Source organism: Seriola dumerili, unplaced genomic scaffold (genome assembly GCF_002260705.1).
Source record: "Seriola dumerili isolate Sdu_G_001 unplaced genomic scaffold, Sdu_1.0 BDQW01000290.1, whole genome shotgun sequence".
NCBI lineage: Eukaryota > Metazoa > Chordata > Actinopteri > Carangiformes > Carangidae > Seriola > Seriola dumerili.
Window position 1 is genome coordinate 602,009 of NW_019174545.1, and position 27,567 is coordinate 629,575.

Genomic DNA, 27,567 nt, shown 5'->3' on the forward strand with positions numbered 1-27,567 from the left:
TCCCCTCTCCCTTTGTCCTTGGAAGTGAGGAAATGGAAAAGTGAGTGAACATGGAGACTGGAGACTTCAGTGAGGAAATTAGGAGGGATAAGCAAGAAATGACCAGGATAACCTACCTTACAAACCTCATCTACTGGGAGGTTTTAAGAGACCAAAGCAGGGACAGATGGGTGAAAAGAAGACTTAATTTCTTCTCCATTCATCTGATTTGAAATTTATGCTAGTGTGACAGATTTTAGCGTGAAAAATTCTGATTATCGTGTGGATATTTTTCCATCAGTGGACTGAACCTAGGTGAAATTGAGATAGACTGAAATGTTTCACTTTTGTGTCTTCATCTCCATCCTTCACTTCCCTCTTGGCTTTCTCCCTGAAGATTACTTGTGTGGTTTCATCCATAATTACACTTGAGAGAAACACTGAGAAACCTATATTAGACACTCTGATTCGCTGCTGGTTTTCCCCAGTATGTGAGCTACTCCATTAATTAGTATTGGCTTGTTTATGGGAAGGCTGTCATGGCCTAGATAACGATGCCAAAGTCACTTTTAATTAATGACCATAAAACATTTATGGAACCATAATTACAGAGTGAAAGCTAAGCCTATTAATATTGATCTGAAGATTTAATTATTCTGACTTTTCATAGCTCTTTTCTGTGCTACCATCCTTATATATTTATACTATCAGAGTATTTTTTTCAACTGGATTTAAGAAATGTGGGCTCAGTGAGGGCATCAGCGAAGCATGTGTAACAGCAATGTCTTTAGCTACAGTTGTATTGTGGGCATCATGGGGATGTGGTATTTTGGGTTCAACACAAGCAGGGTTTACTATAAATATATGAAATATCTATAAATTTCCCATTTTTGTCTAATCCTGATCACAGTTCTCCTAGAATATAACTCTGATAATTGCAAAAAGTTTGGCCAAACAGTCCATTAAGTCAATTTGATTACTCTCCTTTAAAAGCCAAGGAATGATGGACAGCCAGCGTGAAGAGTTCAGCTCTTTTCCAACTTCTTACTACTATGAGAGAGTGATGCCCGGCCTTCAGTATAAGATGAAATGTTGTACCTTTACTTTTACCAGGAATACTCTGCAAGATTAAAATACCAACTATGATTCTGATTTCACTACATGCCCATGAACTTGCACTGGGTTGTGACAAATAGGGAAGGTCAACAAGGGGTGTCGACACATAATGTCTTGTAGTGTAGAGAAGTTTAGGAATCAAAAGCTCTTGTGTCCTAAACATGTTTTCAGTGTCTCTGCAAACATGCTTGTTTGGCTAATCGGAATGTGATCCTGTAGCTTGACCTCGTTAATGAATAAAACCACACCAAACCTCTAAATATTGCTGGCTTCAAATATCTATCTATGGCAGTGATCCTCAGCATCCACACTTTGATCTCTCCCATTTGAAACAATCCCACGTTGGTATGACTGGTCTTGATATTTTTATGTCTAGATTGTTGAGTTTTCTTCTCACCATTTACAACTGAAATGTGGCATCAAGGGAGAAGGAAAGGCATTTTTTCTTACACACAAGTAAACTCAATGTGCTTTAAATTAAAGACCATAAAACAAATAATATAGAACAGTAGCCTATTCTGTGAATGTTCTGGCAATTCTGTATGTATTGGATTTTTTCATCTTGTCTGTAGTATAAAGTGCATATAAGAAGGTGGCTTTTGACTGTAATCTGTTAAACTCCGTGGCTAAATGTGTGATTCTGATACCGCTCAGCATTTTAAACGTCTTCTAGTGTGTTCTTGGTTTAACAGAGATCACGGGAAGCTCTGAAAGAAACCTGCTCTCATGCCGGCAGCTCAACAGGCAAAGGCACAGAGTGTTCAGGTCAGACTCATTTTGCTGCCTGATGCTTCATCTCACACCATACCTGTTTATCTTCTTAAATTTTAAAGTCTGAATGTTGGACTGCAAACCTTAAATGTTAGTTTTAGGTCGCCTGATACAGAGTAGTACTGGATTGTGGCGGTCTCAGATGGCGAGGGAGTGACATGAGGGGAGGGAACAGAGCATCTGGCCAGCATATGAGATGGAAGGGAATCCCAGGAAACTTGGTGACCCACTTCTTCCTGGTTTTTCCCTTTAATGTAGCGTTTGGACATCAAAGGAGTCGAGACACATGGCTGCCATCTCATAATGGATCTCACGTGAGATCTGAGAAACCAGGGACAGATGAACGGGCATCTACGCTTTCCATCTATGCCTCTCTGTAATTTTCTCTCTCAGTAATCTTCCACCTACTGTATATTACTATGTTTTCTTTACATTGTTTTACATTTCATCCTCTTTCTTGCTCCTCATGTTTTGTTTTTCTACCTCCTCCCTCTTCTATCCCAACCTTTTTATGTTTACCTTTCATCCACCTATTCTCCCCCTATCCCATAATTACGCCAATAACAAAGTTGTGGTTTTTATGGTCACTTATTTACTTTGTGCTCAGTTATGTCTCCCTACGATTTTTTAAACTGCAATGAATAAATAAATGTGTTTGTGTGTGTTTGCTTCTGCTAGTCCTCTTCTAACATGGAGAGATGTACAGCACATCATTGTAAAGACCTCCAGAGCTGGACATCTCAGCGCCCCTGACTGGAAGACCAATGCTGCTGGTTACAATGGTACAAACACAAGCACACACACCTGATAGACATACATGCAGAGACGGTATCAGTTGAATTGTACTACTGATAATCAATAAAAAAGTCTTATTCTGATCAGAGTTGATGAGATTTTTATTCACTGCTATAAATCTGTACATCTTCTTTTCAATACACCATAAAAGCAATCAAATAAACAAACACAAGGTACCCGATTGGCTTAAAAATATATCAATAAAAAAATATCTCTGAGTTGTGTTTTGGTAATTGGTGAATCTGGTAGTAACTGTACCAAGCAACGAATAAAAGAAAAGCTAAATCTTTGTGACATCTTCAGACCAGTTTGAATGCTGGGCCACAATCTAGATGCTGCTAGGGTCCACAGCATCAGCACACCTCAGTTAAGCAACAGTTGCATTTCCTATTTATGCAGGAATATAGTGTGTTTGAATGAAAAATACAATATACAAAACAGTCACAGAGAAATCAGTGTTTGATTCCTGGATCTGTTTTCTCCAATCAGAAGACAGGAGCTGAGCAGCATCCAAAAAAATTTTCCTTCTTGCTAAACTACTGCGCCGCCAGCTGCCATCTGTCAGGGTCCATGTGGTGGTTGCTGTTTTGTAATGTTGTGAGTGCGTGTTTAAGTGTGTATGCATACCTGCGTGTGTGTATGTGTGCATGTGTGTATGAGGGAAAGAAACCAAGAGAGTGAGAACTAAGGGTCAGCCAGGCTGCAGGCCCAGTGTGCCTGGAGAGTTTCCAAGTGTCTGTTTTTTCAAAGAGGAACTAAAGAGAAACAGGACTGGGAAGGGGGGTGGGGGGTGTGAGAAGTATGGAAGGAATTCATATTAGATTAGCTCTACCCATAAACTGAGAGGCTTCCAAACTTTATCTTTACATTTTTATACAACTGCCTTACAGAATGCAAAATTTTTAGACACATTTTGACTTCAAAATAACCTAGACAGGAATCTAAAAAACTGTACACCACTAGATGCCTTCAAGGATGTTCAGCGCTCTTGTCTCTGATTCTTAATCTGACTCCCTTTTTATATATATTTGTGGTTGCAGGATTTCAAAACAAAACAACACAGAACAAACAAACAAACAAAATCTTATATAAGGAGCTTGAACTATTTATATTACTTTTTTGGTAAACTATTAACGGTATGAAACACTATAGACTCAGTGAAGGACTGGTCTGTTCATCTGCAACTTTTCACTGTTTCCTACAGTTAGCCACTTGTACGGCTTTGGTTTGATGGATGCGGAGGCGATGGTGAAGGAGGCAGAGCGATGGAGGCAAGTCCCCACTCAGCACGTCTGTGTGGAAAGTGCAGACCGACAGATCAGGTAAAATACACACACACACACACACACACACACACACACACACACACTATATCCTGATGTGCCAGCTCGTAAATAACAATTCTTGAATTTTAACTGCTGATGAGCTACCCTTCCAAGTGACCAGACCTACACCAGAAACCAGAAATATATGTATCACATTCACCTCAAAACACTCAGTAGTGGACACAAGGATATTACACCCATATTTACTTGCTGAATTGCTGCTGTAATCTCCAATCCTGTGGAACGGCTTTCCATATCATTTTGGAACCTGGCTGCAGTGATTTGCCCACATTGGAGAGGTCAGACACTGATGATGAATTATGAGGTCTTGCAAACTATGTCTTCACTGTTCTCACTTTGTGCATGGGGAAATAGCCTTCAGCAAACTGTTGCTGCCAAGTTGGAAGCCCTCTGTTGTCTTAAATATATGCCAGAGCGTAAACATTTCCATTTATTGTATTAATGGATGATACTGTCTAGTGTTCATATATAGTCCAAGTTTAAAGTGAAATGCAAGATAACTGAGTCAGCTTTGAATTCAACAAATGTGACAAAATATGGTTGTGTTGCGTTATGAATACAGAAGGAATATGGTAGTTTTTGTGCGCCTCTTACAACCTCTACCCCCTCTTTCTGTTTCAGTCTGCTCTTCTCTCTCTCAGTTGTACTGTCTTTCTTTTCTTTCTCATTTTTTTTCTCTCCCTGGTGTTTTATGCAGCGGCATGTGTTTGAGAGTGCGGTTGTGCAAGCTGTACCTTGATAGGGGCCAAGCATTAGTTCTGGCAGGGTGGTTCTCACATAAGACCTTTACTACATGCACACACACACACACATACACACACATACACACACACACACACACACACACACACACACACACACACACACACACACACACAGAGAGAGAGAGAGAGAGCCAGGGCTTCACAGCTTGTTATTCTTGATGCAGCTGGAAGCCTGAGCACTGTTCTGTGTTAGGCTGGCTGGCTAAACTCAGGCCCTCAACTGGTTTTGCTTTCAGTCGAAGGCTTGGTGTCCAGCGACTGCAGCATTATCAGTGTCATTCTGTCTGTTCTGCTCCAGTGCACAAGTCAGTCCATATGAGGCTTATGTAAAGTCAAGCTTGTGTCAGGGGCAGTCGTGCTCAGGCCTCCATACTCATGTAATGTGTGCTGGATTATGGAGAGATTCCCAATGTTGTTGCGTGAGCGAAATAAAAACAACCCTGTCATTTTAACCTCCTTTTTCCATGTCTGGTGTGTTTATGAGTAGCCTTAGAGATTTGTGGAATGGTCAGTCGCACATTTGTCTAGTGACTGGGAGCTTAAGCCTCGTTCATAAAGAAAATTTACCCTTCCTCTATCCAGCCAAAAGACAGGTTTGCAAAGAAGTAAAAGTAGGCAATCGCCAGCAAACAAAAGGTTTTGCTTTGTTTTTGGGACAAAAGCAAAACAGTGATGAAAGTTTTGTAATTTGTAACACCGTATTTTCAGACTGCCCCAAAACGTCTGAAACATTTTTCCCTAAACTAACCACTTAGTAGAGCATTCATATAACTGTGTCTGTGCTTACTTGCATCATGACAGTGCCTGCAATAATGGGGGGGGGGGTTTACATAGATTGTCTGAATGCGTTTTGGAAGCAGGCCTATATGCGTCTCTTCTCCTCTGTTGGTACATGGCCATGGGCGTGTGTTTTGTACTTCTACTGTAACTTGCTACATAAGTGCAGCCGTCACCTCACTGCAGTGTTCCCACACACCCTCTGGCTGGCCCCTCTGCTGCGTTCGGTAATGTCTGTCTGAAATCGCTCGCCTCACTCCACTTGGAGCACACACCAGGAAAACTGCCTGATCTGTGTGCAATCAGGCTGGTGGTAATCAGCTGTGCATCTGCTCGGCTCCGTCCCATGCGTATGGTTCAGTTATCTGTGTTGTGTCATAGAGAAGCCTGAGCTGTGATATCAACCATAGACTCCCCAGCCATTACTGCTGTCCGCTTTCCAAACAGTCATCGACTGCTCACGAAAGAGACAATCAGTGTTTTCTCTTTGCTATTCATTCCATCAACTCTTCTCGATCTCATGCAATTTTCTTGTGTGTTTTTTCACTTTCATTGGTTTTAATGTAAATTAATGGGAAATGTTTATATTGACTATTATTCTCTCATGAGCTGACTGGTCAGCCTTCTATTATGTAAATGATCAGAGATCGAGTCAAAGGACAAATTGAGAAATTGTATTGTTTACCTGCCATCATTCTGAAAAACAATTCATAACACTGCTTTCAATAACAAGCAGCTTTGATTCCTCTCATACTGATTCACTGATCTGATTGATATCAGACTGATAAGTTTAGTTCACCAGTGTTACTAATTTAAGCAACATTTCTCAATGAAAATCATCAGTTACATCTTGATGGCCAATTTTGGTCTTTCACAAACAAATTGTATTTATAGCAGTAATTAATAATCAATGGGATTAACCCACTGTCAACACAGTCACTTGCTTGTGATTTCAGATGGTTACATTCATGCTAAAAGCAATCAGCTTAATGCTTAAAGCCAGTATTAATGACTGTAATTGAAAAACTTTTTGGGTCTTGACAGGCACTTACATGGTCTGTACAGCAAAAGAGAACACTTTATTAATCAAATAAGCCACGCGGTTACTCTTTGTCTCAATTAATCTTTGAGCCAAGTGTGAGGAATATGTTCCAAGAAAAGATTGTCTGCCAGCCGATAATTGTCTTGGGGATGATGAACTTCTGTGTTGTATCACGAAGTTCCTAAAAATGTCATCACCGTGATTATAACCCTGACAACAGGGAATCTAATAAAAAGGTTTCCAATACAGGATCAAACTGCACAAGTCTCTGGCACTATTTATCTTTCACCTCTCCACCCTGCAAAAAATTAATTATTGTGAGCATTTTATGTGTTATTTTGCCAGCAAGTATAATTCACCAGCTCTGTTTTAGTTTCCAGTGAATAAACTCTGCATGTAATCCAGTGAGTTAATGTGTTGAGTTGGCTCAGCTGCTCCATGTCCAACTGCTGTGCAAGAGCAACATATGACTCTTTTTCTCCAAAGCCGCACTCTGGCAAGATGGTATTCATTGTCCCCTGCACTGGACCTGTCTATGTTTTTACTTTTTTTTTGGTATTGTATTGCTATTATATTAGATCATACCACAGATGTTATTCAAGGGGTCATTAGATGTTTGCGTTGGCTGTTGGGTGATCTTTCTGCTGCTGAGTTGTGCATAGCAGACAGAGCAAATAATGTTCTTTGTCTTTCTTATCATGCTCATGCTTCTTGGTTTCTTTGGCTGGTTGAGGTTCAAGAAATGGAAAACCTTAATATGGACTGTATGGTCTTTGGTTTTTTGTTTAGGTTAAATCAAAAGAAGTCCATGTGATTGCTTTTATGGGTGCCTCTGTGTATTGAAACCTGATATTGAGTGTTATTTCAGTCACTTACAGCATTTTTGGCAAGAGTAGACGGGGCAGAATGTCTGTATAGAGAGACAGCCACAGTCCCCAGCCTCATGTCCCGAAAGAGCAAACTGACTAAAGGTGCATTATGGCTGAAGGCTCACAGAGTGACATTCAACAGTTAAATCCTGTGCTGTGAAGCTGACGGCCAGTTTTAATTAAAGTGGCAATAGACAACTTTTCCAACGTTTTCCAAATGGTATTAATGTTGGTGCCACTACTCGTTTTAGAAAAGCCAGAAAACATGTTCTTTGTTTAAATTATCAAACGGACAATGAATCATTTGTGTCTGGCTGCTAGCATTAGCATTAGTAACATGATTAACTGCTATCCGCCTGACTACTGTCCAAATAAAGAAACAACCCTAAAAATCCCAATTTGAGCTTGAAACTCCGATCTCAGTGCTATGATAAAGAGTAAAACACCCGGTTGTATGAATACATAGGCAGGTTTTGTTACCTGCTGATCTAGTAGAAATAAGGTGAACTGAATCTCAGTTTGGAGCTCTCTCCATAGTCGGATTTGCCAGTGGCACTAGCGGGACAAATCTCAGTGGGCTGGTGGACCAGCCCTGTCTCTTTACTGGCCTTCTCCCTGGTCCCAAAGGATAAGTCCTGGGCTGAATTTCTGTCCCAGTCCGACTATGGCTCTCTCCATTGAGTGAATAACCATCTGGGTTTCGCTCTTGTTTTGCCTTGCTTCCTATCACTCGCTGTCTTCGCCTTCTTTGCCTCCTCCGACAACAAGGCTCCAGGTAGAGTTTCCCCAGTTACTCCAGTCAACAAAAGCACTCCTCTTCCTGTTTTGGTTGTGCAATTGCAGATGCACTTCCTCTGTGCCATAAATCAAGCCTTTATTTTTCTGCAAAGTTTTGTGCCCGATGGCAGAGGGAATAGCATCGTGACTAACAATAGGGAACTAATTTAAATCATTATTCCATAGTCATTTCATTTTGCAATCAACATTTTCTTCATAACGGAAAGATGTGAACTCTTTCCAATTAGAGCAGTCTACAATGTACAAGTTCACTTTGAAATTTTTAAAGGCCGGATATATTTACTTATGGTAATCAGGACCCACTGTTTTGTATATATGTATCTTATCTATGTAACAGGGTTTTAACCTGATTGGCTCTCTACTGTGCGCTAAAATTTGATATCCTATTTTTGTTTGCTTCTATGTTAGTGGTACGTTTTGTCGTACGTAATGTCATTTTGATTACGACAAAATGTACTCCCAGCTAATCTCTTTAATTATGGCACAATATCCGTAAATTAGATTTTCCCGGTCAGTTTCCCAGTTTTTGTCAGTCGAGCTGATTGTGAGTGGACTTTGTTGTTTCCATTAGTCAACTGATGGTCTTAAAGGAATTGGTGTGTGTTAATGAAAAAGACACTTTGGGCTTGGTGGTAAATTTTCCCTATGTGGTTCATTAACTTAAATGTGATTAGTATTATCTTTAACTGATGCATCAACTTATCAATATCCTCCCATCAATTATAAACTGTGGTTAGGTTCTGTTTTAGTATTTTTACTAACGTCTACCTGTTCATTGGTTTCTATTCTGTCCTCTAGAACCATCCGTCCAGAGCATGTGGTCCGGTCGGTGTACAAGGCGACAGGATGCACTGACAACCCCAACCACCATGTGATCTACCTGGAGCATGTGGTCGTACGTATTACAATCACACACCCTCGCCGTGGAGACCTGTCAATCAACCTGACCTCACCCTCAGGGACCAAGTCTCAGCTGCTCGCCAACAGGTGAAAGATTTATAGATGTTGCCAACGGTTATCTGCAATGTCCTATCACATCACTAGATTATAAAACTGATTTCTTTTTTAAATTGTGTATTTTCATATTGTCTGTAACTCATGTCAGGGTATGTTTTATTGATAGTTTTAGGAAATTAATCTCTAAGCAAAGAGCTGAGAACAGTTTAGTAAAGTAGAAGTAAAGTAATTGGAAAGTTGGCTCATTTGCAGTGGCTTCACACTAGTGGTGAGATACTTCTTAATTGAGAAACCTGTGACTTGTGAGGTTAAATTCTTAGGTAAATGAGATATTTCTGTATTACATTTAAATAAATTAGCATTATTATCTAAAATATGGATTCACTTGTCTATGATTGCTTTGTTAACAACAATAACTGTAATTTGTGCTGAAAAAATCTGGAAAACCTCCAGGGGATTGGATACTGAATATAGTGTAAGCACTGTATGTACCTTGGCCACATTCACCTCAAGTAAACCACAGTCCTCTACAATGTTTGGCCACAGTTCATTAGAGGCTGTGACTGTACTTGGTTGAGTGGTTGAGATTGTTTGTTCTAGCATTTGCAATACTTGAATTGTTTCCTCATCTGATATCATTGTGTGATTTCTGTGTGTCTGTGTGTGTGTACATGTGTGTATATTCCTGATATGCAGGTTGTTTGATCACTCCATGGAGGGTTTTAAGAACTGGGAGTTTATGACCACCCACTGCTGGGGAGAGAAGGCAGCAGGCGACTGGGTCCTAGAGATCTATGACTCACCTTCTCAACTCCGCAGCCAGAAAGTACCTGGTATGACAGTGATGACAATTTCTTCATTTGATTCTTTAATTTAAAAAATTGCCATTTTTATTTTTTAGATTCAGTGTAATTTACAGAGGCAGTAGAAGTAGAGGAGACAGACGTTTTATGTGGATTGAGTGCAGGACCGGCAGGAGCACACACACATGTTGCTCTGGAGGCAGTCAACTTAACTGCTGAATGACCCACTAATTTAACAACATAATAAAGTCTCAAATGGAGAGTAGCAGTTTCTAAAAAGCTGTTATGTCAATCACTGCAGCCCCTGGTAACCTGTGCCGAGTTGTAATGGGTATTATTAGAAGTTTCATGTAATGGGATGTGGTAACTGAAAATACCTGAAAATATTGACCCGAAAAATGTAGACTGAGTTCTTGCTTCCTCTGCTGTTGTGCTCAAGTGGTGAAAGATGGTTATCAGTCAGGTTGAACTGCTGTTCCAAATAAAAATATCACCACTGAACTAAACAAAAATAAAACCTGTCCAACATGAACTTATCAGAAATATAGCGCTACATACCAAATATACAAATCAAATTAACAGCAAAGGATACTCACCTGCCACCAGGATAGATTTAAATGTTGTTGTGTCTGTAGGATGACTCTTACAGTACTTCTGTTTCCTCAGGCAAGCTGAAAGAGTGGTCACTGGTGCTGTATGGCACCTCTGTGCACCCATACTCATCTCTGCGCAATGATAAGCCTCGCTCCACAGACACGCAGGCGCCCACTGATGAGGAGTTCACAGAGGAGTACATCGGTAAGTGATAAATCCAGAGTTGTACACAGACACGTTAGCCACAGCAGTAGCCATGTTGTCATGTGTTGCTTAGTAACATCATTTTTATAACAGGTTATTTTTACTGCACTGTGACTGAGGCACATTATATTGTTGTATGAGTATTTATTGTATTGGTATATAATATTAGTATTATTGTATATAGTATTATACCATATGGTCCTATCAGAGAGTGTAATACATGAAAATGATCGCTTCCATTAAGTCAGTTGATTTGGTGAAGCTGTTATACTGAAATACTTACTGAAATATATTCTTTTTTGCTTTACCACCAAAGTGTTAAATTCTGTTTGTGTCCCCAGGCCCCTGTGACTCTGAATGCAATGAGAATGGCTGTGAGGGCCCAGGACCCCATCACTGCATTAACTGCCTCCACTACTTCCTCAAGTTCAAGAACAACACCAGGTCAGACTGCTTTTTTTTTTTTTTTTTTTTTTACATATTGATATTGTTTTTGAATTGTTTACTTTCTTTTACATGTATCTTATTCAAAACAACAGATGGAAAAAGACAAAATTTGGCCTGATAACATCAACTTCTAGGTTTTCCTTGTTTTTATGCTGGGGATTGTTAAAAAAAACAAAGACTCAGAGCCAAACAACTGATAAATACATTATATCTACAGAAGGCAACATAAGAAATAACAAGATGAGTTATATTATTACTAAGTAACCTATTTTTGTGTATGGATATTTTTTGGTGTTATAATGAAAATTAATTGAAATTAAACTAATGTTTCTCACTTTAGAGTAATGGTGAACAGAGGCTCAAAGTACATATGAAGATGTAAATATCAGCTTGCTATGTGGACTCCACCAGTGCTAATTTATTTCATTTTTTTCTTTTAATTTAAAAGGTGCATTTGAGCTAGAATGCCACAGATAGAAGATACGTCTGGCTTGTATGTTCTTGGAACAACATCTGATTGTTTTGAAGTGTGTGGAGTCCTCTGGGAGTCTAGAGAGAGTCAAATGAAGAGAGGGATCAATACTAGCTGAGGGGGTCTTAATCAGAAAGTTTTACAAAGTTAAAGTGAATGTTAATGTGTACCAGCCCACCGGATTGACTGGATTTAAGCAGCTCAAGGCAAAGTTTCAATTGTGTTTACATGCTTCAAAGAAACATTTGTGTAAGAGCCGGGTTTGCATGAATGAATTTAATAATCGGCACACCAGCAGGAATTTACTGTCCATGTTATTTGCTCTATGAACACAACAATGAAGTCACTGTAACTGGCTACTTTCTGAAGTGAAACTAAAAAATATAAGGAAGAGATTTGACTAAGGTATTTATTTGGATGAATTCACCAGACATGTATTTTAAAGCCTCGTAAAACGGTGTCCCATCAGTGTTAAAACTAGAACTGCTCTGCTTAGTGTGGAATTCTACACATTTCCTTTTTTCCACCATGTGAGGTCACAGGTCACTGCTCATTCCTGTCATTTGTTGAGCTTATAAAGTGAATAAGGTGAAGAAACAGTGCAAGGGGTGACCTTATTCATTTCACGTTGTCAGTCTGATAACAGAGATGCTGTTTCCTGTTGGTCATAATATGTTGAGTCTGTCCCACCCTCCTGTTAATTGTGTGTATAAGTGTGTGTGTGTGTGAGAGAGAGAGAGAGATTGTGAATTTGTGCATGTGTGCACATTTGTGTGTGCCCTTAGGATCCCATTAGGATCAAAGTCTGTTGTAATTGCCTTTGTGTCAGCGGGTCTCTGCACTAATAAAAGGCAAACCGATGCAGGTGCATCAGAATGTGCAAGCTTAGGTGCTGCCTTATCATTAGCCCACTTTAGAGGTGCGCTGCCCTTTTCTGCCACCACAGGGAGCAATTGATGAATGACGAGTGGGGGAGCAGTGGGAGGAAAGAGGAGGAGGGGTGGTGGTGTTTAATGTTCAGATAATTACATCCCTACATATGTGTTTGATGGTGTAGACTGGTGAGTGGGTCTTTTGGAACTTTTGCTCTTCTTTGCATTCCTACTTCACTAGGATTAAACTTTGGTGGGAAGAACTGTTTAATTGTTATACTCAATTAAGTTTGTGTCTCTAGATTGTTCTTGTCCTAAAAATTGTCCAATTTAACACTGGTTAAGTTGTAAAATTTACAATCAACAATCACATTCTGACACTCTATCCACTCAATGTAACTTTAAATTATATAATGTAAACAGCAACTCGTGCCCATGTTCTCAGTAAAAAAGTTCTGAGTACATGACCACATTTGTCCCCGATTGCAGCTACAACCCTGATTGCACACCTTGAGAGGTGCTCACCTTTTCTCCTCCACCGGAAATATAATCAATACTAGAAGAGACACATTGAAAAAAAAAAAAAGTAGACTTTTTGCTTTAAATTGCTTTTACCACAATTTCATGTCTATACCATTTCAAGGACTCAATCACTGACATCTGTTTGCACTGAAAGCATGACCAGGAAAACGCTGTTCTTTTTGGTCACGGATAGTGGTGTCCTTAATGTATTGTTTTTACAATCTTTATTCTTTAAATGATAATTTCAGCATAGCATAGAAATGGTATTGAAGTTGAAGGACAAACGGATGGCAGTGTGTACTGCACACGTGGATTATGTGTTTCACACGTGCCATATGTGTTTCTTGGCAGAAAACTAAGGTGTGTGAATAAGGCTTAAGGAGTGTGTACGTGTGTATTTTGTGCTCCTGAGGATTTTGGAGATCCTTTTCACCTTAGGAAGGGAGCCTCAGGGTGAAATGGGGGGGTGATGGAGGCCTGTGAAGTTATCCAACAGATGTTACACCTGTTCACCATATAGCACCCAGACACACACACACACACACACACACACTCTGTACCTGTTCCCGAATCATTATGTGCTATTGATCCATGAAAAATAAGTTAATGTGTAACAATAGGTAATTATGAAAATGCTTCAGTTCTATAAAACTATATTTTACTCAAGCTTATATTTGTAAGTGCACATAATATATTAGTTCACAATAGTCCTACAAGAGGCATATGTTTTTTGTCAGACATATCTTTTACATTTTCAGCCTGTTGACATTGTGTGATAGAGGTTGTTAATTATGGAACAATGAGGTTGATTTGGTCTTCATTATTATGTTGTTCAAGCAGACTGCAGTGAGAGTGAGAAATACAAATTGTCCCTTCTTTGTGTTCCACTTTGGCCTTTTGTGACACTCTCTTTTACCCCACATCTCTCCTTTCTCTCCCTTCAATCAACTCTCTCTGCAGGATGTGTGTGTCGGAGTGCCCCAGTGGATTTTTCCGTGATGATAGGAAGCGTTGCAAGAAGTGCTCCTCACTGTGTGAAACCTGTGTTGGTAGCCGTAGCGACCAGTGCACCTCATGCAGGACTGGTTTCCACCTCAACGAAGGTTCCAACACGTGTGTTGCCAACTGTGCCGACGGCTTCTACCTCGACTATGGTAGGTTTCACTGCTGGCTAAACTGGCTCTTTGATGTACACACACTTGTAACTAATGAGTACACAGATGATAGCACACCGTACAGTCAAGAATTTGTTTCCATACTCTTTCTTTTCTTTCATTGTTCCTTGATCTCAGCTTGGGGTTCTTATAAGCTTTTTCTGACTTCAATAGTGTTTTCTCCTTTGCATCTGTTTTCTTTTAACAATTTAACAAACAACAAACTCAACTAAACATAACTGTTCTCAGAACACTGCAGCCAAAAATGCTGTCCATTGATCAGATCAAGGTCTGAAGTCCTTAAGATCAGAGTATAGTGAAATGTATTGTTCCCAGTGGTGAAGGTAATCCATAAGTAGGACAATGTCACTGCTCTTTGTCAGCTGCATCACAAACAAAATCACAACAATCAACAGAAGTGCTTCAGTTCACTAGTAACGTCTAGCCATTTGTTTATTTTTCTTTTTGCACTTGCTGAACCAAACAGAACAGAAAAGTCTACTAGTAAGCAGATTTTTTCTTTCATCTGATTTAAGTGGAATAAAATGTGAAAGAAAACAGATCTGCAGGAGGATTGTCTTTGGATCATTTTTACGATTAGTCACCTTGTTTTCTCCGTGTCGACCACTGGTTTAAAGTAAACAGAGCGGTTGCAGTGGTGTTAACGTATAGACTAGTAAATGTGTGTATTTACTACTCTGTCTTATGTTAAATATGTATGCCAGCCTGGATGAAAGTCAACCAGGAATGAGAGACTGGAACTATGTATATCTTATAATTATATCTATATATTGGTTTGCAGCCAAGACAGTGTGAGTCCTGGCAGCTCTGAGAGTCTCTGGCAGCAGATCTGATGTGATCTGATCCAAGTTCAATCATAACATTTCAGCAGGCCAAGATGTAGTGGATACTTTTTTCCTTTGAAATGTTGGCACTGCTGTGTATCGTGTTGTGTTAAATGAGCTATCTAGAGTCTATTTTGTCTTTGTCAGTCTGACAGCAAGTTGAGGTGAATTCCTGCCTTCATCAACACATAGACATGCATCTGTGTTATGTGTGGTATCATCTGACTTAAAGTGTTAAATTTTTACTGTTGTGTCAAAACGTTAGTGTGTGTGACACGTGAACACAGTGTCTAGATGGTTTCTGACATTTCGGCCAGGATTTCAACTTATGGTAAATTTCCTTATTGATTAATCCCTGTGATTTATAGTTCAGTGTAGAAAATGTCAGAAAATGACAAAAATGCCCATCTCAATTTCCCAGAGCCAAAGGTGGAGACCTCACTCTTCAGATTGTCTGTTTTTTTGTAACCAACAGGCTAAAATCCAAAGATATTCAACATACTATGATATAAAGTGGCAAAAAGCAGCAGATCTTCACATTGAGAAGCTGAAACCAACAAATGTTTAGTATTTCTTCTTGGTAAATGGGTTACAAATAATAGATCATCATTACTGGCGATACATTTTCTGTTGATCGACTAATTGGTCAATCAACTATATTATTTCAGCACTAATTCTGACTTTCAGATTACAGCTGAAATAGTAAAGTAAAGCCTACAAGGCAAAAGTAAAAGTGCATTTTCTATCCAGCTGTCTGTGACCTGTCCATATCCTGCATCCACCCTTTAATGATTTTCAGATTCCTGTAAATCTAACCAACCCTCACCCACTCTCAGTCTCCTCCTCTTAGCTCTGACCATATGGCTTTCCAAAGAAAAACCAAAGGTTGTGTCATGCATTCGCAATTATTTTTGGAAATGTAGAAATAACAGTTTTGATTAATAGTCGTACTCTTATATAGTCTACTGGTATCCCTTGTATAATAAAACATGTTATATGCGCATCTTTTTGGCAATCCTCATCGCTGCTGAAGGTAGAAGTGTCCATGTGCATTGTGTCAAAGCGTGTCATTGCCTTTAGTCTGCCTTTTGAAATATTCATCTACATTCCTATCCTCCCTCACCAACACTACAATCTTCTTTTTCATCCCCACAGCTCTAGCCTTTTGACATTTCCGTTCTTCCCCCCTCCTCTCTTGCCATCTCTTTCCCCTGCCTTTTGTCCTCATGTTTTGTTCATCTGCCCCTTATTCTACTTATTCTCTTTCCTTTCCTCCTCCACTTTTCTCACTGGTCTCTCTCGTTCACTTTACCCTTTCTCCCCCTCTTCATCATTGTCTTCTTCCTCTGCTCCCTTTCTTCATTTCAAATGCAACCAGACTTCTGGTTCCTATTAGCCACTGTGTATGACTGGCTCACCCTCTGTCTTCCAGATTCCAACATTTGCAGGAGATGTCCAGAGAACTGTAAGAAGTGCAACACCTCCAATCTCTGCACAGAATGTAAACCTGGGATGAGGTAAACTGGAAGTCACGCTAATCAAAGCCTAACCGAAGTTACTGATTACTGATCATTGCTGATTTTAGTGTCCTGATGGCAACTGATTTCAGGCTTGCTGTGTCTGTTGCTTTATAACTTGTGACTATCCACTTAATAACTTGCAGTGTGTTTTAAATGTGAATGTCTGTGACTGAGTGATAGATTTGAGTGATCAAGTTACACCTTTGGTCAAGTGAATGCCACGTGAGTCATGCAGTTACACCATTGGGTGTAACCGAGTGTTGGAGTTTTCCTATTTCAAAGTGAATTGGCACAAACTGTTTCTGTTGAGGGGGGGATTAAACCCTGCAGTGTTGCCAAGTTATTGCATTTGTCTCTAGATTTAGAGACTTTTCAGACTATTTTATTGACTTTTTTATATTCAAATCAAATCTAGTGACGTTTTGGACAAACATTAGCTACTTTCCTTAGAAGAGAGTCTTCACTAATACCCTGCAAATGAGAGACACGTGTCTCTATGTGTTTACTCTGTTCAGTGAGTGTCAGTGTGTGTCAGAGTGGCAGGGCAGCAGTTTGTTACCTAGACGGCAGCTGTGTCAGAAGGGACAAAATGAGAAAAATATTCTGTTGTTCCTAAATTTCTCTCTGAATGATCATTTTACAATTAAATAAAGCCAAAATCACAGCACAGCTGTCTTTAACTTACGCATTTGGTGATTTTGTCAGATGATGTTGCAGTTATAAAATCAGACAACATGTAGTCTAAATGGGCTGCGTTTCAGTCACTAGTTCATACTTGTTCTGTTGTCTAACAACAGAAACAGAAAAACATGTAAATGACAACAGCTTTATAGGGAATTCAGCTATGTTAAAATACTGTATATTTGAGCACAGGGAGTAGTGGAGAAGCAAACAGATAAAAGGCTGAAACTGACTGACACTAGACAGAATGCAAATAGTACGCAATAACATCAGTTGTTTACAGTGGTTGCACAACAGTTTTCATGTCCTCCATTTCGCACATTGACCACATGCGGTCCAGCCACATATAGGTTTCAACCCAGTCTTGTTACCACAGTAATGCTATTGGTAGAAGAACTGCAAACACATTAAAATCACTCTGCATATCCTTTTAACTGCCACAGAAACGGTCTGAAGGATTTGCCTGAACACTATTTTACATCAGCGTTGTATGGTGGCCCCATTTTCAAATACTTAATCACTTGACCTCTAAAAGTGTCAGTCTGCTTAGTGCTTGCAAGATGGTTGTTCTGTGTCTGAAACCCACTCTCCCCACACCTATCTGACATTAGAAATGGAGGTTGCTGTTTCCAGCAATTTTATAACTTTGCGAAACTGACAGTGTGACATTCACAGCCACTTCACACAGGAAATTGGCCAGGTGTGTGGAGGTGAGAAAGTAAGCAGGAGTTGAAAGTCTCTCAAGCTCTCTTTTTTCATGTTTTACACAATTCAATGTCACTTTTTGTCTCTGCAAACAAGCGGAGCACTGTGAGTGCCTTTGAGGAAAGATTGTCAGAAAGCGCCAACACCTCACCCTTCACTATGACGGTGGGCTTGAAAGAGTGAAATATTTTTATCCAAGACACTATTTTTTTCAAACTTGTACCAGATGTAATGTGAATAATTTCATGCACATTTTTACATTTTATTGTGCTCCGGAAGACAGGACTAAAACTTGGACTAGAATTTTACAATTTGAAATTAAGGTCAGTGAATTTGACTAGTGCTCATCTGCACAACACTGGTTTACAGTGATGGTTCTAGCCATGTGTCTTCTGGTTGAGAAGACTGAACACTTCGCTTCATATAACATTATTCTTATTTTAAAAGTTGTTAGCAATTAGTTATACATGTGACTTTGTGCTTGGAAAAGCCCCATAACATTTAATATACTGCTGCAGGTTTAATATTACAGTCAGTTGCATCTTTTTGTATCAGTTTTACTTGAATATAATCATTGTGGTTTGATGATTTAAAAAAAAACAAAACAAAAAAAAAAACACTTGAATGCTGCAGGAATACAGTGTTGCTAATGTAGACCAGCACATTATGTTAAATTGTGGTTTGGATTCGCAGCATGAACCAATGAAACCAGGGCCTCCCAACTGCTTTCCACTTGGGACCCGAATTGAGTAAACTGAGTTTCACCCTGTGACCCAGGTTTATTAAAGCCCACATATACTCGTGTCATGCGGAGCCACAAGAAGTGGAGCTGTTGCCCATTTTGGGCTGTGATCCTTACTTTGAAGAACCTCTGATCTAAACCATTTACTTATCCATGCAGACATGTTCCAGTTCATTTTCTGGCCACTTCCACAGCAGCCTCTTTAAACCGCCCCAACTACACTTGACCTGACAAAGGATAGGGCGTTTCAAAGTGCTTGAATTCCTGATAGGTCATGAAGGAAACACTTGTGAAGTGTTTAAAACATATTGTGGTCTTGAACCTGGTGATCAGTGTAGCCAGAGGTGGAGGTGGGGACACTTGTAAGCCATAATTTCCTCTGAACGCCAGTGAGACCACAGCAAGGCGCATGCTCACACACGTACACACAGGCACACACATTTGCACACAGCTCTCCCTTCCCATTCAGTTCACCATTCACGGTCGTTTAGAAGCCGAGGAGGAAGAGAGGACCAGGCAAGATCGTTTCTGGGAAACGTTAGCTAACACAGACCAGCTGTTTTTCAGCTCAGTGCAGCAAGCTCACCAACCTGTCCTCACTGTGACTTTGCAGAACTGACTGTATAACCTCTAAACCTACTTTTTACTTAAATGACCACTACTCCCAACATCTGGAGCTTCCATAATCAGTTGTGTATTTTGGTCAACACAACAAATTCCCTTTTGATTTCACTTGAATCTGGTTGACGTCAAATTCCTGTATCTTTCAGAATATGAACTAAAGGTCAGCCGTTAATGTGTACACCCACTCAATGTCCTGTGCAACGTTTTTTTTTTCATTTTTCCTAAATATTTGAAAATTGTTCACTAGCAGCTGCCTTGTAACAGCCAAAACTGATGTGGAGTGCTTGTTTTCTCTCTTTTTTTCTTTTCTTAAACTGTCTGTTTTGGCTTCATGTTGCTAATTAAAGGACATCTGTTTTTTTACTTGAGTATTTTGGCAATTACTGTGATGTTATGAATATGCATCTTTTTATCTTTCTCTTTCCAGTCTTCAAGGAAACAAGTGTCAGATGACCTGTGACGCAGGGACTTACTACAACGGCCACAGAAGGACTTGCGAGCCGTGCCATCGGGCCTGTGCCACTTGTGCAGGTAGGAAGTAGAACATTTTTTTGTTTATCATCTGATTTTTAAATGCCCTAACAACAACCCTGAAGTGCGTGTTGATGTGTTTTTCAGGCACAGGTATAGAGGCCTGCACTAAGTGCGCAGAGGGCTACTTACTTGAGGACTGGCGGTGTGTGTCAACCTGCAGCACTGGCTACTACTTGTCAGAGCAGACCTCAGACAACGGGCAGGTGCAGAGGTCCTGTAAGAAGTGAGTCAGTCAGTACACCTGCCAACACCTCTCCACCACAGTGAAAAACTTGTAGATCTCCAGTCCATAGAGATGAATAAAGAAATCTTGAACTTAAGCAAGTCAAGAGCAAATTTCCATTTTTTTTCTACTTTAACCTCGGTTTATTCTTTCCTATCACAACTTATTCTCTCTGCAGTGCACAGTCTTTGCATTTCCCAGTTGTCTGGTTTCTCATTTAACATTCTGAGAAACTAGCCAGCAAATGATTCAGACACCGACATCTTCTATTAAACACAAACTGGGACTCAAATGAATGGTCAAAAATATTACAATCTGTCAAGGAGACAATAAGGGGAAATGTATGCAGAAAACCTACAATGGTGGACTTTGCTGCCATTAAAAGTCTACTATAAGAATATGAACCTATATCAACTTTGATAAATTTGTGAACATTTTAACTAGAACTTCATTCAGAACTACCCTTTTGTGAAGTCATTGTTTCTATCCTAAAACTGTGTGCAGTTCTTTTGCTTCACTCTTCACTAATGTGAACCTGCATTAGGAGAAATGGAAGGGAAAGAACATGTAATCATACTCATATTCCTACGTTTGATCACAGTTTGATTTGCCTCCTATCACACCCACAGTCAAACTCCTCCACAGAGTCAGAGTCAGTTGCTTTTCTTATCGGCCCTTGTGTTTGACTTGCCTCTCTGCTATTTTTCTCTCCCACCTTGAATTTTTTATTGCTCACTCGACCCTTTACTTTACTTGATTGCTTCATTCTCTGTCAGCTCCTCCCCAAGCTCAGATGCAGACATCAGATCATTTCCAATAAATGTTTTGGCTCATTTTCACTAGCAGCATGGTAATAGTGATAACTGTGTTTTCTTGTTGCCTAATTTGGGTCTTTTGCTCCAAAAGGATTATTTCAGATATTTGTTATCTTGTTTTTCTTGTGATAACAACTGTGTTCAAAATTTACTCTCTTACTTCACTTGAAAACTTCCAGTTCTTTCTGATCGCTGCTCACCAACACACACTAAACAAGCCAAAGCAATGAAGCTTTGCCAGTAAAAGATAGCTGAATTATCCTTAAAAACAGTTTTCAATGATGATATGTGAGCACAGTTCAGCGCTGTAGTATCTAATTCTTCATACAACCATCGACAGGTGTGACCATAGCTGCTACGAGTGCTTGGGGCCTGGTGAAAGGAACTGCAGCAGCTGTGTCAGTGGTTACAATCTGGAGGCAGGAGCCTGTGTGGTCAGCACCATCTGCAAAGATGGTGAGTTGTCAGCTATCTTATCTACAAGATGGTCTCGATGTGTTTATTTTATACTTGTTGCATTGCATCTCAGAGGGAATGTATTGTCATAATGCATACTAGTAAGGTCTGCAGTGAACTTTCTGTAAAGACTTGGACTCCCTAGAGCACTTAATTGGATAGAGTTACAGCAAGAAAAAAACGATATACTTAATTAGATTCACATCAGTATTTTTCAAAATGTTAAAGGCAAAAGTCCACAAATTGTAGTCTAAACAATCCCGGCTAATCAAAGTACCAAAAGCCTCAGAGGTGCAGATTTACATCTCAACCCTCCGTGAGTCTGAGCCTATTTTGCATCTCCATTTAAATTAAATTGTGTTATATGCCACAGGGTATAAATTGAATGCAAAACTGCTTTATTAAGTAAAAGCTAAGTTTTCAAATGTGGCATTCTTTTTTATATTTTGAGCTTTGTACTAACTTCTTGAATAGAACTGTTCAAAGAGCTCTGTCGTAACTTCAAAGCAGGAAGGCGGTCTGTCCTTGCTTTTGCCTTTTGTGTTCTTTATCTAAAGCATTCATTCATCTTCTGCATATTACTAATATAAAAACTCATTGGGATTACACACTCACACATAAATCACCCTTTTCCTGGTTTTCACTGCACACTGCATAGGTTGAAAAGTCTCTTGAACATCTATTCCCTCCTAATCCCTTTTCTTATTTTTCAAGTGTTCCATATCATGTGCTCCTCTACAGTAATCTTCTGATTTCTCTTGTGTCTTTGCTTGCTCTCACCATTTTGTCTTTTCTGTGCTTTGTAGTCTAGTCTTTTCCAATATGTGCATGTTTGGCTTATGGATCTTTTCATGTAAATATTCCTTTTCTCACTAACTGGCAGAGGTGAAGATCTGATTATGAGACTTTGCCTGTGATTTGCTGCTCTTGCCATGACCTTCTAGTTAAAATGAACCTGTGGCTGAAATGTCTCTCAGCTTCTGATGAGATAAAGCTCTGAGGAGAAAAGGGTCTTTACTGTGTGACCTTTCTGTTGATGAACACTTCGTTCAAAGTGCACACTCAGTCTGTTTCCAACCTTCCCAACTGGTTCAGTATTGGTGAAAATTTGATTGGCAGCTCAAAAGTGACCAGTAGATTTGATTGCTGTTGATAAATGAAAGAATTGGCTTACAGGTTTTACAGACTGGTGGTCCACTTTATGTTTTCTGTGACACAAAATGACACACACAAGTGAATTTCAAAAAAATCTTCATTTTTCTAATTGTGTGACGTTTGTTTTCTCTCTCTCTCTGTTTTTTCTCCCGAATCTGTTTTCCCTCTCTCCTGACACGGATCCAATCACTCCACCGGACTACAATCATTTTCCACCTCGATGAACATCGTCTGTGATTGGATCAAAAAAAAAACTCTTCCTGTTACCTGAATCCTCTCCTGACCAATCACATGGCTCTGCCTGCCATTCAACCATTTCTAATGGTTCTACCCTGTGTGTTTGTGTGTGTGTTTGTGTGTGTGTGCGCGTTTCCACATGTATTTGTGTGTGTGTGTGTGTGTGTGTGTGTGTGTGTGTGTGTGTGTGTGTATGTGTGTGTGTGTGTGTGTGTGCGTGTGCGTGTGCGCATGTTTTCCCTCCCCCCTCCTTCCAAACTCCCCCTGTATCTCTTCTTCCTGGTCTGTGGAAAGCAAATGAAGAATCTTGGGCGGAAGGCAGTTTCTGCGTGCTCGTTAAAAAGAACAATCTTTGCCAGAGGAAAGTGCTGCAGCAACTGTGCTGCAGAACGTGCTCGCAAAAGGGGTGACGGGATGTACTCACTGGGCGTAAAGGGAGTGCAGGGGGGGATGTGGGGGCACAGGGGGCACCCCTCCTTCTCAAGCCCCCCTGCCCACTCATTCACAGTCACATAATTTATAAGAGAATCTGTGCCTCTTAAAGGGACTGCATCGGAGGTGCGATGACAGGACTACAACAAACCTACCTTTTTTCTGTACTGGGACACACACACGTGGTCAGGGTGTAAAATGACTGGGACTTATTTCAAGAACAAACGAGCAAATGAAAACAAAAGTGAAAACAAACAAAAGAATAAAAGTGTCGGTATTTTGTGACCAAAGCATCGATGCCAAAATAATTGAACCTTCTTTTTTGTTGCCAGTGTAGGAAGCATAGCTAAAAACAGGAGCCACTCAGCCTGTGAAAACTCTGAATACGTCTGTGTGCATTTTTATTTTGGCTCCTCTTCCTCCTCTCTTTCCAGTGTTAACGATAAACAGATGGAAAGTGAACATACAGTAGGAAAGGCCCTGGTTTTCTGCCTGTAAATATACGTCAGAGGAAAAAAAAAAGAAGCTCACTCAGTAATGTGAAAATAATGTCTGTCTGGGCTGACTTTGGCTGTTTAGGGGATAGAAGACAAATTCACACGCAGTTATATATACACACACACACACACACACACACATATATGCATATATACCACACACACACACGCTTATAAACATGAACTCAGATACATAAATCAGCCATCACTTGAAGTTACAGACGCCACAGTGTCACCGTATGCCAAGACTGATGCACGTTACTGACCAAAATCACCTCATTTCATTTATTTAAAAACATAAACCTGCCCTCTGAATAGTGTGCGTGTGTGTGTTTGTCTTTATTGGTGTGTGTAGAAGAATGCTATTAATTCTTGATGTAAGCCCAGGCAGCATTGATTCATTCGAGAGGTACTACAAGACAAGTCGATAGTCATTCCTTCCGGAGCTTTCTGCAGGGAAGGAAATGCTGCAGTGAGTTATAATGAATTTGGTACCAGGGATGCACCGATGCCCATTTTTCACACATGATGCACATTCTGGATGCTAAACTTTTGCCCAAAACTGAGTATCGATTCCATCCATTATTGTGACTGAACAATTTAAAGCTCCACCATTATTTTGTTGTCACTGGATAGAATAATTGAAATATAACTTATATTTGTTACAGGGATCCTCAACTTTCCCATATGTTGGTTTGATTGTCCACGTGCCATATGAAACCCCAGGGAATTTTGTCCAATAATTATATTTGGTCTGTATCGGTGCATCCCTTCATGTACTGTTCTCGAATAAAATAGAGTTTTAGAAGTTGAACTCTTCGTCATTCCATTTTAATGGCAATGCATATCAACTGAAGTATTGCTCTACACTTTCAACACAGAAGGTCAATGATCGGCACAGAAAATATTCTGTTGTTATCATGTTTCATCTGCAGGTAGAGGGTCTGACAGGCAGACAGACTGCTGTGGTCCAAATCAGAGTTGTGACATTTTTACTTTCAGTTATTTTCGAAAAAGGGATTTTATCCAAAATGTAGGTATAGAAACACATTTGGCCGTAGAACTTTGTGTTCCGTCAACTCAAGAAAAATTGGAAAACAAATGAGGCAATCATTTTTTTTTTCTATTTACATCACATTTGTTAAAACTGAAAGTGAACTGACAACATCACAGCAGAACCAGGAGTGTGTCAGAAATGTTAATTCATATTGAGTCAAAACTGTATTTGTGTTAAGGCCGGCTGACCTCAGACGCCTGGTTTTTCTTCCTGTCTGTCTCTGAATCTTACCCGATGAAAGTCAAAGGTTACTCTGGTGGTGCTGGTTTCTAATAAAGAACAGCAGAAAAATAAAATAATGTTTAAGATTCTTATTCTGTGTGGGTCTTCACACCTGCAGCTTGAGCATTTACAGTATTAGATGAATTGTTGTACTGTCAACTGGTTATGGTTCTTGATGATTTGTAATAAAGCTTGATGAATCCCCTGTTTTGGTTAACAAAAACTTATTCTTGGTCATTGTTTAAGATGACTTGAATTGATTTTAGATTGTGTGGTAGTAGACACACACACACACACACACACACACACACACACACACACACACACACACACACACACACACACACACCCCCTCATATAAAAGCTGTTTTTATTGTGTACCTGTGACATATCTGTGACAATGCATTATTAATGTTACTCAAAGTTCTAGTTTTGAAAATCTTTTTTTTTTTACTTAAGTGTTCTTATTAAAATGTTTAATCTGTTCATGTTTTTGTTTTCTTTTCAGTTCTCATTAGTTATCTTAACAGTGTATTCATCAGTACATCAGTACATCCATTAGCATTTTTGTTCATCTGTTTCTCACTTCCCTTCCAAACCATTAGGTTTTGTGTTTCACTCTCCCATTGTGGTATTTTTTTTTCATTTGTTTTTACAGAGTCATGAAAGGAAATAAGATCATTGAAATTCATATCATTGCTTTCGCAAACTTTTAGTTTTTCAGCACTTGATCTGATTGATCAAGTAATACTTCCACATGCCCCAGGCAGAACACTTGAAGGGAGATGTGTGCACTCATTGACAATTAGATGGAAGTTAAAAACAGGTCATCAATGCAAGGTTTTACTGCCTTATTATAGTCACAAACTTCATTGTCTTTTGTGGATTCAGTTGAAACTATTTTACATTCATTAGGCGGCTAAAGTGGGCCTGGATGTTGGACTTCTTTTCTTGTTATTCTTTTTCAGTTTTTCAGGATTTCTCTTTTCATGTCAGACAGCAATTAATATGTACATCTGAACAACTCCTAGGCTATAATTCAAATAATGCCAATATATATATATATCAGTTCTGTTAGAGAAGGGAGCAGATAACAACTTCCTCATTGTCATCAGTCGCATTTAAACCCATAAGATAGTTATTAAGTAATAATAATAGTAGAAATATTGAGTGTTCCTCAAACAGCCTTACGTGAAACATTACAATATTAGTGCTTAGTACCTGTATGTCTCTATACAGTAACACAGGTGTTTTATAAGTACCTGTAACCAACCCTCCCCGTCATGTTGTTTGTCACACACACACAGAGGTGTCGCGTGCTGGCGCCAACTGTGACAAATAGTATTGTAAGACACAGTCTGTGTATGAATAACCCTGTAGTACACTTCTGACCTAGTTCATCACATAGCACAATTTGCTGGGAATCCCCTAAGTGTCATAAAATCAGACAATATAATATATTCTTCCATTGGCATCATACAAGGAGCATTTATTTAAAGATTGATGTAAAACTCAGCACATACATTTTAATACTCACCAAACTTCAAATGTCCTCACTGTTAAATGTACCTCACGTAAGCCATGACAAGAGGTATCCTACAGCTCTCTCTCTCTCTCTCTCTCTGTGCTGATTCTGGTCATAATGAATGTTATCCCTCCAATATTTAGACTTATATTTAATATGCTGACATTCAGATCATATGGGTAGCCATGAGAAACCTTAGTTTATCCTGCAGTAACTCATGGGTGCAGAGTGCAGTGTCTTAAGGGGCTTCCCGCCCTTAAAAGACATAAATGTTTGGTAACAGTCCTGACATTGCCCTTGATCAAGGCATTGGTATAATTCTAGGTGAAATACTGCAGACAAATAATGTCTACCTTAACTCATGTCAAGAAGAAGGAACTCTTCCCTGTGGTAATAAATACACAATATTAGATAAACAGTGTGGTTGACTCTCTTGACTGGGAGTTGTGAATTTGTTCTTCTGCTTTCTTGGACTGAGTATGTGGAGGGATCAGGCTGTGGAGGGGTGAGGGGGATCAGGATTCAGGGCCAGGTGTGGTGGATGTCAGTGTGATATCTGCAAACAGAACTCTCTCTCCTGACAGAGTAGACTGTCAGTGTCCTCACAAGGTCAGCCGAGTCCATAACACTGGAAAAGTTTAACTCCCTTGAGTGACAAGCTCTCTTTCTTCTCTGCTCCATTCTTCTCCCGTCTGGCAGTGGGAGTCCAAAGTGTCTGCTTTTGCTGAGTGGAGTTGTGCGGCTTTCCATCCCTTGAGAACTTGGCTCCCTGTTTGTTTGTGTGAGTGAGTGAGGGGGACGACAAACAGAAAGACAGGGAGACAGTTTGTGTGTGTTTGCGTGTGTGTGTGCGTGTGTGTGTGTGTGTGTGTGTGAGAAGGAGAGTGACGGCGTTTATTAGGGGGCTGTTTGAATGGTTTCAGCAGAGCTCTGCTGAATGGGAAGCCACCGCCTGTTGTGTTTGTACACAAAGAAGCTCTTTTGTTTTGAAAGGAACAATTGAGCTTTTCACAGA

At 39.8% G+C, this 27,567-nt stretch overlaps 1 protein-coding gene across 2 annotated transcripts in view; it reads left to right on the forward strand.

Moving 5' to 3' along the window:
• The window catches only part of pcsk5 (proprotein convertase subtilisin/kexin type 5), a 55,440-nt gene extending 30,208 nt beyond the window's left edge, over positions 1 to 25,232 (forward strand). Inside the window, exons 10-21 of one of the 2 annotated variants that reach the window (XM_022757769.1) lie at positions 2,545 to 2,648; positions 3,866 to 3,983; positions 9,056 to 9,244; positions 9,911 to 10,047; positions 10,684 to 10,815; positions 11,157 to 11,259; positions 14,089 to 14,282; positions 16,560 to 16,644; positions 19,827 to 19,930; positions 20,018 to 20,156; positions 21,312 to 21,427; positions 23,114 to 25,232. In XM_022757769.1, coding sequence (XP_022613490.1) covers positions 2,545 to 2,648; positions 3,866 to 3,983; positions 9,056 to 9,244; positions 9,911 to 10,047; positions 10,684 to 10,815; positions 11,157 to 11,259; positions 14,089 to 14,282; positions 16,560 to 16,644; positions 19,827 to 19,930; positions 20,018 to 20,156; positions 21,312 to 21,427; positions 23,114 to 23,229 — 1,537 coding nt within the window. In that variant the 3' untranslated portion in view covers positions 23,230 to 25,232. The remainder of the gene's footprint in view (positions 1 to 2,544; positions 2,649 to 3,865; positions 3,984 to 9,055; positions 9,245 to 9,910; positions 10,048 to 10,683; positions 10,816 to 11,156; positions 11,260 to 14,088; positions 14,283 to 16,559; positions 16,645 to 19,826; positions 19,931 to 20,017; positions 20,157 to 21,311; positions 21,428 to 23,113) is intronic. The other variant, XM_022757771.1, reaches the window with a different exon arrangement.
• The last annotated feature ends 2,335 nt before the right edge of the window (positions 25,233 to 27,567 follow it).